Raw genomic sequence first — 17,228 nt, 5'->3', positions numbered from 1 at the left:
GGGGTTTTTACTTCACATGCTCCTAACTCTGTAGCTGAATTAACAGGGAAAGCTAGATATGTACTTGACTGAAATTCCTCACCACATTATTGTATTAACAGAGAAATCTACCTCTCTTGGTAACATCACAATACATTAATGCAGAATGAAATGACATCATAGACAATGTCAGCTGATGACCACAGAAAAGCTGAGAAAGGCAGAGGACATTAGTGTGTCTCCTCAAATGTCCTTGACTCAGCTAAAACACTCTCTGGAGAGGGGCTTCTAACAGCCTGTGCAGTATTAACACCTCTTCCCAAGGTCCAAAGACAGGAAGCCTCTACACCAGCGGCTGAAGCTGGGGACCATTCATTCTGTTCTTCCCACCTCCGTCTTTGGCAGTGTGCAAGCCACGAGGTTTCCTGTTGCTGATAATCTTTAACATATCATAATATAAATACATGGGATGTTATTACAGTCAGTATGTAGATATCACAGGGCATTCAGTTAAGTTGCAGTTAAGAATGCTTTACACAGGAAATTTAGCAGATACTCCTAAAATATTCACACCATTTAAAGGAATTTAGAAATCCATTAATTCAGAACACTGATCCCGAGCCTGGAATGAATGATGTTAGCAAATGTTTTTGTTTATGAGGTAAAATCACCATCATGGAACCATTTTTAATAAGATCATAAGCCAGAAAATATATTAACAATATCAACACCAAAAACTTATTCTAGTTTTTAGTTAGCTAATTTAGTTAAGCTAATTTGTTTGACTTTCCGCTTACATTCACTCCTGTAATCTTAAATGCTGAGACCCCGGAAGACTATTGAGACAAAGTTGTTTTAAGAAGGCCACACAAATGCTGCTGAAGTCTGGAGAGGGGAAGAAAGCCAGGGAAGCAGGCAGGAGCGGAGGCAGACAGTCGAAGGCAGATCGACTGAGACGCCTGCAGGGCGCAGCAAAGCCAGCTTCAACTTCCCTGCTACAGCTAAGCAAGCTCCAGAGACGGGGTGGTTTTGAAAACATCAGCTCTTCCCCAGGGCCTGAAGGCCACTCCACACAGCGGCTCCCAGCCGCAGGACAGTCCTGTTCTTCTGGCCCTGGCCCTGGGCAGTGCTGAAGATAACTCTGATTGTGTTCGCTTAGAGAGGAGCACTGAGTCCTAACAACCGCAGTCCAGAGTGATGAGGGTCTTCTGTGGGAATCCCCACCTCAGCCTCCTCAGCCTCGTCCGGCTTTACTAGTGCTGAGTCCGAGTGAGAAACCCTGCTCTAGTATTCTAGTTCTGCAGTTCCAACAGGTTCTGAATCCAGATTCTTGTGGTACCACAATCCTGGTACTATAAGTTTCAGACCAGTCACGGCTGAATAGTTACACCTAAAAATAAATTACTAAAAACAACAAAAAAGACTGATACAACCATGACATCCTCCAATAGTCAAGAGTATAATTTAGTCATTCCTTACTGTATGCCCAACTCATGTGGCAAATTATATGCTACACTGTAAATTCCATCCTACTGCCAAAAATGCATCTCCAACCGCAGTTCTCACCCCTCTGGGGTCACAGATCAGATATTTACATTACAACTCATAACAGTAGCCAAATTACAGCCATGAAATAGCAACAAGCCAAGTTCATGGTTGGGGTAATGATGACATGAGGAAATGCATCAAAGGGTCAGCATTAGGAAGGTTGAGAACCCTGTCCTAGAGGAATGAGTACCTATGTTTTCAGTAGCTTTGATCTACTTAGCTGTTAGGAGCATGAGTCGGCATTGGAGGTTAGGTAGAAAACGAACATTTCCTACAGTAGGGTACAGGGTCTTCTCTACCCTATTCTGCTAGCCAGCACAGACTGGGCTAAATAAAGGTCTGATTATGTTAGGTAGCTGGTTGTATATGAGTAGGCTTGAAGGCCAGTCATTGGGAAATGACCTCGCCCCCTAATATGGCACACTGTAAAAACTAAAACTGGAAAGCTCTGATTATGGGTCAAGGAATGGTTCTATACCTGGCCCTAGTGGTGATGGCATTCTGACTATCCAGAAGGCCTGAAAATTGCTGTGGAGCTACAGGAGACACATGGTCTCGTCCACTTCCTTAGGAGTAATACAAATGGCCTAGTCAGTCGTATGCAGGAAACACCCTGCTGAGCACACTATCTGTCCTAGAGACGGTACGGATACCAGACAGGCCCTTCACAGTGTGGAAATGGCCACTGGCCATCCTCACCCTGACAGTGTGCTCCTTACAGCTTTGTAACCAGCTCCACTGTCGTCTAATATACACAGACTATCTTCTGCATCTTCAAGGTCACAAGGATAAGGAGCCAAGGGAAGCCCAGGGCGAAATCATGGTGTCAGTTACATATTCAGTATTAGCATGCATCAGCTAGAACACTGGGGAAAAAAAAACAAAAGCCAGCGGCAACACACGCAGAGAAAGATGGCAACCACTGTCCATCTCAGTGCCTTACAAACGGGACATTACTACTGCAGCTAGGCCAGGTTTGATCAAGAGTAGCCCAAGAACCGTTCCTAATTCAGATGCCTAATTGCTAACAGAAGCAGACATCAACCAGTCTCGGTGTGCAGAAGCAAAGGGTTGCTCAGGGCAAATCTCACACACTCATTTATACCTGTTACATAAATGAGTGGACAAGCAGAAAGCAAGAGACAAAGACACAGACAACAGCAAAAACCGCAGAGTGAGCAGAATCTCTAGTCCCCAGTCAGTGTCTCGTTCTGCAGGTTCTATCCACCCCTGACAGCCATTCCTGACCAGCAATGGCTGGCCCAGACAACCAACTACCTGGTGTATTGCTAGCCAACCTTGCTGACGGTGGACTTGAGAACAGTAAGATACTTTCCCCGTTTCATTAACTTCTCAAGTCAAACTCCCCACCCTTCAAAATCCCAGATGAGAACCTACTTCCAAACTCACCTCTTCCTCGGGTGGCTTCATTCTGCCGTTTGTAGGAAGCACCGACACGCGAGGACTCTAGGGAAAGGTGGCAGGGAGGGATTAACACCAGCAGCTCGGTGCCCGGGGAGCAAGGGAAGACCCCAGAAGTCTGAGCAAGCAGAAAAGGGGCTTCTGAGCACTTGCTGGTGATACTCAACCCCTCCTAGCCCGCTTCGCGCTGAGCTGCCTGAGCAGCCTGGACTGATGAGGAACCAAGGCAGAGCAAAGAACCCAAAGTTCTGCAAACTGCACTGGCTGCTCAGAGACCAGACACCTGACAGTTCCTAAACTGCACTGGGTCCTCAGAGACCAGACACCTGACAGTTCCTAAACCATCTTTTTAACAAAGAAATGTATCTAGATTAATAAAGAGAACTTTGTATGAGCCCCTTAACCTGCCTTAAAAGTGTCTAGTAACTATTTTCTCACGAGAAAGAGACAGAAGACAGCCCAGCCAGGCACTCGCAAGCTGTCACATTTGGAGAGCTACTCAGAGCCTACCTGAGACTTCTCCATGTGTCCAACCATTCAAACACCCACAGCTTAACATCGCACCACCAGAATCCAGTAACCTGCATTCAAAAATTCTACAAATTTCAATTCTCAGGCTCATGATGTGATATTCCCACGTGTACAAACACAACTTATTGTGTGTCTTTTCCCCTGATAACCCGTCTCCTGTCGATTTGTTTCACAATTATAAACTATGAGCGGATATAGAAAGAAAAGGTGAATTCCCCTATGGAGTTCAGCCAAGTGGAAAAAGGAGGGCAAGAGACCAGCGAAGGACAGCTTCAGAGGACACAGAGACAGCAAGTGGATAAGTACCAACATTTGTTCACCCAATAACCATAAGGCTCACATTTAAAGACGTGGTGCTGGGTCACATCAGGTGGTGGGGGAGGCAGTCAGTCAGTTACTGGAAGCTAAGTCACCATTAGAAATATAACACAGTAATAGAAAAGTTGTCTGACTTGTTCTTAACAGAATTACCAATACTCTAATAGTAAGATATCGAAAACTTACTGATTTTTCTCTACAAAGTCTCTCATAGATTCTGAGACAAAGTTATTGCTAACCATCATGGCTGAACCCTTTATTATGCTATATTTAGAATCTCAAAACATTTTGTTAGGTTCCTATAGGGACAAAAAGACCAAAAATAAAGCACCCAAAATAGAAGGCAGAATCCCTCCCTCTCTAAATATCAGACCCTTGCTGCTTGGTGCCAGACCCATTAACTGCTATGAGATTTCCTAATAACGCCTGAGCTTCACCCAAATGACCCTTATCAAACCAGAAAGGTATTAGAGGCCCATCCATAATGACAACAGGATGCCACACTTGCCGACTTCTCTACCACGTAAGCCCTAGCTGTCCCCGAGGGCAGGACAGGGAGCTTTTCCTGATCACTACCGAGACCCTATCTAGGCATGGTTCTTTCTTAACGCAGCACCTGTTAGCAGCTCTAGCCTGATAAAATGCCTGGACCCTTAACAGCTCAGCAAAATCCTTTGGTAGCCCAGCCCAGGAACACATCCCATGAGGTCTCTTGATTGGGTGTTGGTGGTGGCAGGAGGAAGTGGCCCTCAAGCAACTGAGTAACTCTAGCTGGTGCATCTCTCCAGTAAGAAGACCCCTAGGCCTCTGGACTGTACCTACCCACAATCCTTACTAAATTAGGGTATAAATTAACAAGGTCCTTTCAGTCCCCCATGGAAAGCCTTCTCGTTTGCAACAAATTCTGTCAAGATTACACTTTGAAGGCAGCAACAACACCAACAACAACACCACCACCAACAACGCAGGTCAGCCTGGTAAGTCTCCAAGGTTAAGGAGCTTCCTTTTCCTTCTGGGACTTTCTGGGCAGGGACAGTGTGTCTAGGTTGAACCTACACATACGATGCTGATCCCCACAGCCCCCTTTCTCCACCCGCTCTTCCTCCCAGCCCATCACTAGCTGTGCAGAGTAGGAGGGGACAGAATGTACGATTGGCAGGTTCGTGCCTGCCAGCTTCTTCCTGGACAGACTTTGCAATTCAAGAACTTATAGGTAATCATGTCTTGTCTGTGCTCAGGATGATGAGCCTCTCCTTGCTCATAACAGTTTGTAAGAAATACAGTTCATTTCAAAGTTGGCCTGACCAACATGGCTTCTCCTCCATAGGCTGAGAGACCATTTCCTCTCTGGGGGATGTCCAGGAGGGAGCACACCTTCGGGTTGACATGGTGAGACGGTATGGTATGATGAGGAAACCATGTTTATGGTAAACTGGTCATCCTAAAATAAAGAGGATTATGAATAGATATTAGGGTTGGAAGAAAGGCTCAGCAGTTAAACGTACACAGGCTCCTCCAGAGGCCGAACTAGATTCCCAATGTCCACGTTACACAGCTCACAGTCATCTGACACAGCAGCTTTGGGGGATCCGATGACTCACATGAGCCTACACTCATGTGCTCACACTCATGGAAGTACAAAAATAGAGTGAACCAGTAAAAAAAAAAAAAAAAAAAAGAAAAACCAGAAGGTTAATGAAGTCACAAGATGGAACTTAAACCACTGAGCTAAAACCAAGGAAAAATGGAGCGCTCTTTGCTCTGTGAACACAGCTGCCCCACGCTCCTCTCTCACCGTGACACCTGACATGACAGACTGGTCAAGCAAGGAGCTGATCTAACTGTGGTCCAATGGGCCAGTGTCCATCATGCGCTGAGAGCAGAACTTGGCAGCAGTAACCACGTGGTACTGGTTTTGCAGACAGGAAAGATACAAGATACGAAGGAGACAGAGACTCTTGCACATCACTTCAGAAAAATCACTGAAGTCAGAAAATGTGTGGCAGGACTGGATTCCTGGAGAGAGGCCCTGAAAGCTGTGAAGCGGGGACTCCAGGATGGTGGAGATACCAAGACCATTGGGTGCCCACTGAGGAAAGCTGCAGACAGAGACCCAGCCAAAGGAGAAACTGGGTGTGCTGGAGGCAGTGGAATTGGTGGAGTAGAGCTCTGTGAGCCCACTGAGACAACTCCACCCCGAGCCCAGACACCAGACAAGGAGCTGCAGGTGGCCCGCTCTCACCCTTCAGTCTGATCACTCCCTGTTAGGACTGGATGTCCCCTTCTGCGGTGGGAAGGCTTGCTCTGTGCCACACTGTCTGTGGGATGTATGGAACTCGGCTTTGATAAGAGTTCACGTTACAGGGATTGCCTTGAGTCTCTAACGAGGCTAATCGCTATTGGCAACTTGACGGGATCTCCCATCACTTACTAGAGGAAACCGGGTGAACTGAAAGGGGGGACTCGCCCACTGTGGACGGCACAGTACCTGTGTTCTGGTCCCTGACTGACTAAGAAGAGAAAGCAAACAGCACAGTCTTTCACTCTTCTTCGCTCCCTGACCGTAAATGTGATTTAAGCGGCTGCCTCAAGCTCTTGCCCTAACGAGATGGATTGCGCCCTGTGGTACTAGAGTCAAAAGAAATACTCTGTCATTCCTTTCCAACCCCCACAAAAAAGAGAAGAAAATTGAAGAAAGAGCAGATAAAGGCTGGGGAGATGGTTTGGTCTATAAAGTGACAGCCTTGCAGTTATGAGGCATACGCTTTGTGGGGCACAGAACCCACACCTGTAGAAGTCAGCCAGAGTGGTTCCGTGCTTATAACCCAATGCTAGGAAGGCAGACACAAAGAAACTCACAGCCACCAGCTTCAGAGGGTTGTTTTTTTAAAAATAAAGGGCAGATAGTACCCGAAGAACACACACCCCAACACGTATACACACAGTGATATGGGTTTAAAAATACTTGTTTAAAGAACAAAAATCTTGTATTTTGTCAAGCTAATTTGGAATTTCTATGGAGTTTATCAGACTTTTAGCTAATTAAAAATTAAGTCTCAAAAGCATCTCTATTTAAAACTATTTCTGTCACGTTTTAAGACATGCTTGAACTATCACCCATGCTTCAAATGATCACAAGTGACAACAAAGGAGTTAGGAGAACAGCCAGTACTCTGCCCTTGTCCCCAGATCAGCCAGCTCTCAGGGGACCTCCACACATTTAAATAATAAGTCACAGGCCCTCTTACCCAGAACAGCAAAGAATCCCAGAGGCTGTGTATGTCTAACCAGTATATATTCTGCTGAGGGACTCAGTGTGTCCACATAGCATGGCTGAAATCCTTCTGGTAATGGGAAACTGAGGCAGCCAAAGGTATCTCCAACGAGGGAGTCTTAATAGATCCTAACAGAGACTCATTTGTGGTCACCCAACAGGAAGTTATAACCAAAAATAAAAATATTCAAAAATGGAATTCATCCTGACCTGGTTCAGCTGACAAGGGGATGCCTTCCACGAACAGTGGGTAACCAGCTTTAGATTATTTAAACCTGGGGGGCTGGAGAGATGGCTCAGCGGTTAAGAGCACTGACTGCTCTTCCAGAGGTCCTGAGTTTAATTCCCAGCAACCACATGGTGGCTCACAACCATCTGTAATGGGATCTGATGCCCTCTTCTGGTATCTGAAGACAGCTACAATGTATTCATATACATAAAATAAATAAATCTTTAATTAAAATGAAACATTATATGTAGGTTAGAAAGTCTCAAACAATAAAATTATTTAAAAAAAAAAGATTATTTAAACCTTACTGGGTTCTAAAACTTATTACTCAGGAACCTTCTCCTGGACCTCACGTAGCAGAATCAGAAATATCAGAATTGCCCTTCAAGTCCCATAAATTTTACATTCTGCGGATCCTTAGCCCTCGTGCTTGGAGGAGCCTGACCTTACCTATAGGCCAGATGTGCAGATTTACAAGACTCCCTGCTTTCCAAACCAGAGGCCACCTGGCTCACAGGTTAAAGTGCTTTCTGTGATAGACACAAACTTTCAGTTTGCAGTAATTCACATGCAGGTCATGTAATCTGGGCGCATTTGGGTTAATTCCACATGAGCAGCAAAGCTAAAGTAATTGCTGTACTAAAAAATCCTAAAAAGGATCTTTAAAAGGTATGAATAGTGACATCTTACTGATTTAGTCCAGTTCCTACCAGTTGGTTGGTAACCTCATCTCTCCCTTGGATGAATCACTAGATTCCATTCCTTAAGCCACCAAGGTCTCCTCCTTCCCTGGCTACTTTCTCCCCCTGAGGCTAATACATAAGGTCTAGCTATCAAAGTGCGGAAGTCCAGCAACCAAAAGCCCCTTGGGACTACCCTAATTAACCTGTCCAATCAAGATTAAACACCTCATCCTAGCACGGCCACTCTTTTACCTTTGTAAACAAACATCATTTGCCTATGGGCCAAGTCTGTCTCCTCTCTAGCCAGGGGCAGTCCTTTGTCCCTCTAGGACAAATATCCCTTTCCCACTTCCTAGTCCTCTATCTCCTGTCTCCTGCCCCTTTTTCCTCGAGACAAATCTCCTTTGTGCTGAGAATTTGGTCTTGGTGTGTCCTGTGCCCATTCCAGTCCTTTTCACATCTGTTCAGACCTTGTGTTCGAATGCATCATGCTGGCGGTATGAAGTCACTTTCAATAGAAGGATTCACTCAACCAATATCAGAAAATACGACAATCACTTTTTAAAAAATACAGGGTTATACCACTAATTCTGGCTGGTCTTTTACTCACACAGATATAAGGTCTGCCTCCAGAGGGTTGGGATTAAAGGCATTTGCCACCATGGGGAGCTAAATCTAAATCAGAAATTTTAAATCTGAACAATTAATTTACTGATACATGTATATTTGACAATTCTAAATTCAAATTTTGGAGACACCAATAACTGACATAGTTAATCACAATTCTCATCCGTATTGCCTTAAATTCACTTAGATTATTAAAATCTAAGAAGAATAAAATCAATCTGAACTGTCAAATCTTTCCATAACAATAAGAATCCCACCGAGCATACATTCTTCACCCACAGTTTTCAATAACCCTCTCACATTAAGACTAAGGTCTCAGGCTAGAGAGCAGGCAGGCTCCATGGTTGAGTACCAGCTGCTCACAACTATCTGTAACTCTAGTCCCAAAGTTGTCTTCAGGCCTGAGAGCACCACAGGCATGTGGTGTGTGGTGAATATACATACATGCAGGCAAAATGCCCACACACACAAAGAATAAACTCTGTTTCTTAAACCCAAAGGGCTCACTCTCCCTCTGTTGATACATTTCACTGACGTTTGATTTTATCTGCGTGTTCAGCTTGTACCACTGTGAGGAAAAATACCCAAGATAAACAAAATATAAGGAAGAAAGGCTTATTATTTTGGCTCAAAACTTATGACTTCTCACTCTGCTTAACTGTGCCCAGCTACGGCAATCTGTGGTCCTACGACAATCATGGCAGACACAGGAGACAGGAGAGGCCCCTTTTGTGCTCCAGCCAAAGACTTCTTCCAAACAGGCCCACCACTGCCCAGCTTTAGGCTGAGGACCATGCCTTCTGCATGTGGCCTCTGGGTCTATTTTGGGTCTTAGTGCCTTGGTCTCTCTCTTCCTGGCCACATCTTTCTCTCTTCTTTGTTGGCTAACCTTTCCCAGGTCTTAGTCTCTGCTCTCCTTTTTTTCCTTGGCACCAACTGAAGCGGAGCACGAACATCTTCAACCTGTCTCATCCACTCAGTTACCAGCTTCTCGGCTGCACCAAATTCAGCTCAGTCAGGACGCATTCTCCCCTTTACAATAGGTAAAAATACAAGCCCCAAACAATCCTGTTCTTTAATGAAACTTGTTTAAATCAGGGAAGGAAAATTCTGAAAGTAAAGGAAGGGTTGAAAGTTACATCATGTATTTATGACTAAGGAGTGATATGTGCAGCATGGAGACATATCCCTATAATCACTCACACTCAAGAGGCTGACTGACGCATAAGCACTGTAAGTTCAAAGTCAGGTTAGGCTACAGTCCAGCCAGGTCTATACAGCACACTCATGCCTCAAGTTTCACAACACCCACAGACTAAGGCAGCTCACCCTTCCTCAGAGGTTTCCCTCTGTAGTTGCTATTCATTAATACAGAAGCTCACACAGATGGCCAAAGTGCACAGAGTAAGACTGTTGAACACTGACAAGTGCACCAGACCCCTTACTCCTGAGCCCAAGGCTCGCTGTGGAAATGAACAGAAAAACTGGTGAGAGCCAGAGGTTCTGGAAGATTGCTGTGACGCTGGTTTGCAGACATGTTTGCAGACGACCCTTACACACAAGAACTCAACAGTGCTGTGACTGCATGCACGAGACCACGCCAGCCAGAAACCCGCATGGATGGGGACAGTCTTACAAAGTCCTGTCCCTGACTAAGGTGCTATTGGCAGTTGATGGCTACCGGGAAAGAAACAATCCATTTTCCTCAGGAATGTAGCCCCTGAGAGGTTACTCATAGTGCAGTGGCTGGCCATACACCCCTGTATACACTGGTAACAATCTGTGAACTCAGATTTAAAGAAAAGGACCATGAAGTTGGAAGGAAGAAGGAGTAATAAGGGAAGGATATAAAATAAAGGAAAAAGGTTGGTGTGGATTTATCAAAACACTGTATACACACATTCAATTTTCAGGGAGTAAATAAAACTAAAACACCTGTCACCAATAAATAGCACAAACGAAGAAAAAATGAATTTCGATTCTTCACTGATTTACAACCATTCAACATACAGATTCCAATGTCACGACGATAAGAGTGGCCATATGCATCCAGGAGGAGTCTTTCTTCAAGTACTGATCTTTCCTAGGGCTGAGGCTTAGTTTTAACCATCTACTTCACATAATGTACAAATCACCTGATAACAGACAGTGTCAATCCTCTAGGTCAGGTATCTTGTCTTATCTGTGGGGCCAGCCATACCTAATTAGCTATGTTTATTGATGTGGAAAGGTCGGATCACTAAGGTTTGTACAATTCCTAGGCAGGACTCTGCACTGTGCAAAAGTGGAGAAAGAGAACTGTGCACATCACAGTTGATGGTTACCTCTTGATGTGGACATAGCCTGACTAGCCACTTCCAGTCCCTGGCACTTTGACTTCCCTGAGAGATGGATGAAACCTACAACTGTGAGCTAAAATAAGCCCCTTTCTCCTAAGCTGCGTGCTAGAGTATTTTCACGTGGCACACTACATGCAACACTGGACGCTATCAGGAACAGTGACCCATGCTGATCATAACCAGCAGCCCAAACCATAAGGTACTGTTTCTAAGCTATGAAGAACGGTGGGTAAGGTGCATTATTAAATTCATTACCATCGGGGTTGGGGATTTGGCTCAGTGGTAGAGTGTTTGCCTAGCAACCGCAAAGCCCTGGGTTCGGTCCCCAGCTCCGGAAAAAAAAAAAGAAAAAAGAAAAAAAAATTCATTACCATCTTAAAGACATATTCAACTTGTAACTGAAACTCGTGACACTGTAAGCCAACAAGCATTTCATTTGGATCCATACACTAGTTATAATGTTGGGCATTGAGGTGAAACAAAGTTAAAGGCATGGCTTAAATGCTTCCAAGAAGTAGTAAGTCCTGCAAGAGTCTGTCTTTGGTGAGTCCTGACAAGCAACAGTTAAGGATACAACTAATAACACTCCCAACAATGCTTTCTTCTCCAGACAGGACTTCCTGATAAAATAGAGGATAAACTGAGACATCCACTGTAACAACTGCTGTTCCTCAGCTCACTTAAGAACAAAGGATACTGTGGAAAAGCAAACCAGAAAGCATCCCTGTAGATGGTGAGGTTATGGGCTGTGCATGGCAGACTGAGTGCAGCACTTAATAAGCACAGACATGACGGACACATTCTAATTCAAGAAACACACTCCAGACACAGACACTATACTGAGTCCCCTCTGCATGGAAGGTTTAAAATTAAAACACAAGCAAAGGGAACACGCAGATGACTAGGAACTTTGTGAAATAATCACAAGAATTTAATGAATGAGATAACCAGGCTCAGAAGGAGAAACACTGCATGTTTTCTCCCATATATGAACTCTAGATGGCAGCGTATGAAGACAAAAGGGCTACTATTTGGGAACAAGAAGGGGGTCACAAGATGGAAGACAAAGTGGAAAGACGACAGTATGATCAAAGCATATTATATGAATAAATAAAAGTATTTTGTATAGTTAATATACACTGACTTTAAAAACATAAGGCCTTTTAAGAATGGGTGTGGAGGGGGCTGGAGAGATGGCTCGGCGGTTAGGGGTAAGCACTGACTGCTCTTGGAGAGGTCCTGAGTTCAATGGGATCCAATGCCCTCTTCCGATGTGTCTGAATGTCTACAGACAGCCACAGTGTACTCGTACATAAAATAAATAAATCTTAAAAAAAAAAAAAAAAAAAGAATGGGTGTGGAGACTGAGCTTGATGGTTCTAGTGTCAGTTTTAATGCTAAACAAATTATAAATGATTAAAGTATAAGAAAGTTAAAGTACCCTACGTTGTTAGCGTAAATATGGGCAACTAAAAGTATTACAACCAATGAATGCACTCATAGCTGTCTTCAGGTCAGCCCCATGAAGGGTGGAAGCAAAGCTTCAAAAGTCAATATGAGGACCTGGAGTGGTGGTGCACACTGCCAGTCCCACAACTCAGAAAGCACAGCTAACGGGCTAAGAGTGCCCAGCCAGTTCAGCAAGTTTAAAGCCAACTTGGGCTACATGAGACCCTCCTAACGTAAACAAACAAAACAGGAGCAAAATTGTTCAGTGCTAATCCTGAGAGCCTGAGTTCAGTTACACAGGGCTCACACTGATTTTCCCCAAATAGTACTCTGGCATCCATACCTACACAGTGACATCCACACACACAAAGGCAGATGAAAGACACACTAGCAGTAACCAAAGACCTGATGTCTTAGGAAAGATGGCTCTGGCGGTGAAATACTGACGTCATAAGCACAAGGACCTGAATATGATCCCCAGCACCCAAGTGGAAAATCCGGGTGTGCGTGGGAGAGACGGCTCAATGAGTAAAGGCACAATCTACTTGATAAAGGAGTTGTTCGACCTCCACAGGCATGCCAAGATATGTGTACGCCCCCACAGACAGAAAAGTGAAATAAATAGATGTACTCACACGGCTGAGAGAAAAGTCAGGCATGGTGACACATGCTTGCAGTCTTGGTGTTGAGGAGGCAGAGACAGGCAGAGCTCCAGTCCCTGATGACTGCTCTACTCTTAATATGTTCCAGCCAAGACACCCCATCTTAAAGAAGGTGGACAGCATTCCTAAGATGATACCCAAGGAAGTCCTGTGGCCCCACACATATGTGCACAAACATACATATATACAAACATACATACATACCCACACACACTATACATAAGGGCTCGAAACTTAGCCTGGTAATGAAGCTAGTGTGTTCGAAGTTCTTGCTCCGTCCTTAGCTGGGGTTGAAGAACTAAAAGAGTAAGGGCATGAGGAATAATAAAATTGTTACCCTTACCTGATATTTATATTTATAGAATATTGGAAATCCTATCTGGATTTCAATTAAGAGGACATTTTAACACACTGACCATCGGGTTAGCTCGAGCCCCTGGTAATGGAGGGGCTCTCAACACATGCTTTCGGATCAAAGCGAATTTGTCCCTTAGTGTCAAAATAATTACTTTTCTTTCTTTGTTGCTTATACGGGGCTTTTGCACTGGGTTTTTGTTTGTTTGTTTGTTTGTTTTTTAAACAAGCTGGTCTTATGAGTACACTAGAACAGGAAGGAATGTAAAAGCATGTACAGCCTTCCTTAAAGAGTCAAAGTAACTTGTAAGAGAGCCCTGAAGGACCATTTTGTTTACTGAAAAAGCTAATTCCATTTGAAAGAGCAAGCAAACAGGCATGAGGCTTTACAAATCCCTATGCTCTGCCTAGTTCATTTACCTCACACGTTGTCCTCTTCCTTACAGTTCTAAGGCCCTGGGGACCCGGATCAACTCTGTACTGTGGCCCATTTTTCTGACCAAGGCTGGGACAGTATCCTGGAAATCCTGACCAAAGTGCAGTTCAGAAGAAAAACAATGCCCCAAAAAACTCTAAGCTCTAAACTGGCTCCAGCCTGTACTCCGAAGGCTGAGGCAGGAGTACTACTGGGAGCTCAAAGCCATCCTAAGATACACACAGCCTGGGGTAGTACCTAAATCCTGCTGCAAAACAGAAAAAGAAAATAATTCCTGTTTGAGAAGATGAACAGAAAGGAGGGCTCAGCACCCTGCTCGTCTCCTTTGAGGACCTCACTAGGTCTTATCAAGTAAGAGCCTGGCTTCCACTACTGTTTTATGTTCTCTAAGACTTTATTATCAGCTGTCAGATATTCTTCTTTTTCACCAAACCGTTATAAGACAATTACATTTAAACTACACACTTCTGCACAGGGTGGGGAGGTTGAAAGATGCGTGGCTTCTTTAATCTCTACTCACACCAGTTCTGAGTGCAATTAGAGGTCTTCTGTCTTGAAAGCTTGGTTGGGCTGGGAGGTGAGTGCCTGAGTTGGGGGTCAGAGGAAAAAGACAATGCACCCCGCAAGTCAATTACATGTCCATTGCTGTTCGTTTCAGCTCATCAAAAGACATGGGTCGTAGGGTTTCCACTGCTGTGCACAGATGCCATGACCAAGGCAACTCTTATAAGGACAACATTTAATTGGGGCTGGCTTCCAGGTTCTGAAGTTCAGCCCATTGTCATCATGGCAGGAAGCATGGCAGAGTCCCGGCAGGCATGGACTCTGAGTTCTACAAAAGCAAACAAGAGAAAACTGGCTCCCACATGGCTAGGAGGAGTGTCTCCAAGCCCACCTCCATAGTGGCTTTTCCCCCAACAAGGCCACACTCACTCCAACAAGTGCCACTCCCTGGGCCAATGATATTAAAAACATCACAACATAGAAAGAACACTCAGTGGTTAAAGCACTTGCTGCTCTTCTAGAGGACTCTAGTTCGATTCCCACCAACACGGAGTGGCTCACAGGCATTTATAACTAATTCTAAGGGATCCAGTGCCCCCTCTGGCTTTCTAGGGTACTGAACGGTCACAGACAAACAAGTAGTATGTCTGGTACGCAGACATAGGAACAGACAACACAGCCATACAACACATCCATACACACTGAATACATTAATGAAAAAAAGACCTTGTTCTTTGTGTATGTGTGTGTGCACATGCACGTGTATGAACATAGACATAGATGTGTCTTGGCACACATGGAGATCAGAGGACAACCGTTAGTGGTGCCCTGACTTTCTGCCTTGTGTGAGACGCGTCTGTCTTAAAGCTCACCACTGCATACAATAGGCCTGCTGATCTACAGCTTCCCGTGTGTCTGCGACTGCAGACGTAGAGCCCTATGTTTCTTTTCTACAGGTTCTAAGGATCAATTTGTGCACAAAGTGCTTTTACTCATGGAGCCTTCCTCTTAGCCCTTCAGCGCTATTCTTACTTCACACATCTGTATGCAAACAGATGTGCTCTGTGAAACTCTACTGCTTTGCAAGGAACACAGGACTTATATAGATATTTGCTGAACACAAGAATACAACAACTATAAGAAGCTATGAGGCCCTGAGTGGAGGAGGACGTAAAGTTCTTATTTGGACTGCTACACAGGACAGGGGAGACGGACTTGTAGACTTGATGGAATTGTCACGCAGACTCTAATTTCATGCAATGAATCGAGGAATGCTATGCACGTCACTTACTGTACTATTCTGTCATGTTTCTGAGTGTTTGAAATTGTGGAAGAAAAAATGCCCTGTCAGGCCTCTCCTCCGTGGAGATGCTGTAACAGTCTTAAAAGCACTTGTGAGAGAGGAAACAAGAAAAGCAGACATACTTCTGTGCTGGGACTGATGGAAGGTGTGTGCTCTGCTTCGTTCTGGAGAATAGCTTCTACTGCTGACACTGGAGCCGGACCTGCTGTGTGGGGAGTCCTTCCGGCCTACAGGTGATTCTCTGAAGAAAGGAGCGTCCCTTTTATGGGGAGAGCGGTCTCTTGAATAATGGGAAGAGTAGAAACTCTTTCTTCTAAAGCCATCTCTCATATCCCTTTGAAGGAAAAAGGAAAGTTGAGTTAGTTGTATTCTCTACCCAGAAATATACACGAATGGCAAGAGACCAGATTACCTGGCTACTGGGACACTTTCCGCACACCATGATTAGAACGCACCACTCTTCACAGCCTGGGGCACCGCCAGGAGAGAAAGTACAGGGCCACTTTCTTCTAAACTGTGAAAAAGTCTCTTCTGCTCTCAGAAACACCAGAATTGCAAAAATTTCCAAGAAAAACAGCTCATAGCAAGTTATTCTCTTCTAAATACGGAAGGGCATCCATCCCTCACCCAAAAGCTCAAGTCAGAAACCTGGCCAATAGCGCGGTGCCCTGAGGTCTCCAAAGTCAGAAGCCTGGCCAATAGCGCGGTGCCCTGAGGTCTCCGCTCTGCACATGTAAGACTTCACACCTGAGATGTTCACACTGTAAAGTCTACGTGAATGCTCCAAAACATGATCTGAACACGCCTTGCTTTCAGGTGCCTCTGTAAACAGGCCCCACCTGTACACACTTTTAGGAAGTTAGGAGCTAATCAGCTTGATGTCATGGCCATCGGGGAGGTGGGCACTGAAGGAGAAGAGCCAAGGATACAATCCTTAAAATCCTGTAACACTACTCAGGGCGCCAGGGCGGAACTAAAGAAATCCATCTAACCAAATGTTGTTGAAGCCAGACCTGTCTCTAGCCACTGCATCCTTCCTCCAGCCTGGTGCCTCAGTGCAGACAGTCATGGAGCCCACTTTATAAATCACTGTGGGTTTTTGGTAAATTAAATTCCTTATGAGGCAGTATCAATTCAAAGTGGTACGTAAGCATGAAATAAATCTTAAAAAGAATTTTAGTCAAGGCTGAGGATATAATAGCCTAGCCCATAGGATCACTTTGCATGCTTGACCCATGTTTGACGCTAGCCCTGAAAGAGAAACATAAGAGGTAGGGAAGAAGAGAAAAAACACTTCATACTGGAGAAATATCCAAGTAAATCAAACTTACTAAGTGAATTAGGGTATAAACCTCTATAATAGAAAAAGAAAAAATTTGAAGGGTTGGGGATTTAGCTCAGTTGTAGAGCACTTGCCTAGCAAGTGCAAGGCCCTGGGTTCGGTCCCCAGCTCCGAAAAAAAGAAAAAAAAAAGAAAAAAAATTTTGAAGAAAATTAAAATGAACATCTATAACGAGAAGGCTCAAAGAAGTTTTAATTAAGCATACTTTCCATATTAAGTTTAAGTTAC

General features: G+C 44.5%; 1 protein-coding gene across 2 annotated transcripts in view; it reads right to left on the bottom strand.

The window, feature by feature from the left end:
* Pphln1 (periphilin 1) overlaps positions 1–17,228 on the bottom strand; it is an 89,330-nt gene that overhangs the window by 32,618 nt on the left and 39,484 nt on the right. The window contains exons 5-6 of one of the 2 annotated variants that reach the window (XM_032885376.1): positions 15,781–15,992; positions 2,938–2,994 (exon numbers count right to left, since the gene is read on the bottom strand). In XM_032885376.1, the coding sequence (XP_032741267.1) occupies positions 2,938–2,994; positions 15,781–15,992 (269 nt within the window). The remainder of the gene's footprint in view (positions 1–2,937; positions 2,995–15,780; positions 15,993–17,228) is intronic. The other variant, XM_032885384.1, reaches the window with a different exon arrangement.

The sequence above is a fragment of the Rattus rattus genome, chromosome 1, assembly GCF_011064425.1.
Source record: "Rattus rattus isolate New Zealand chromosome 1, Rrattus_CSIRO_v1, whole genome shotgun sequence".
NCBI lineage: Eukaryota > Metazoa > Chordata > Mammalia > Rodentia > Muridae > Rattus > Rattus rattus.
This window is presented reverse-complemented; position numbering and strand designations above follow the sequence as displayed.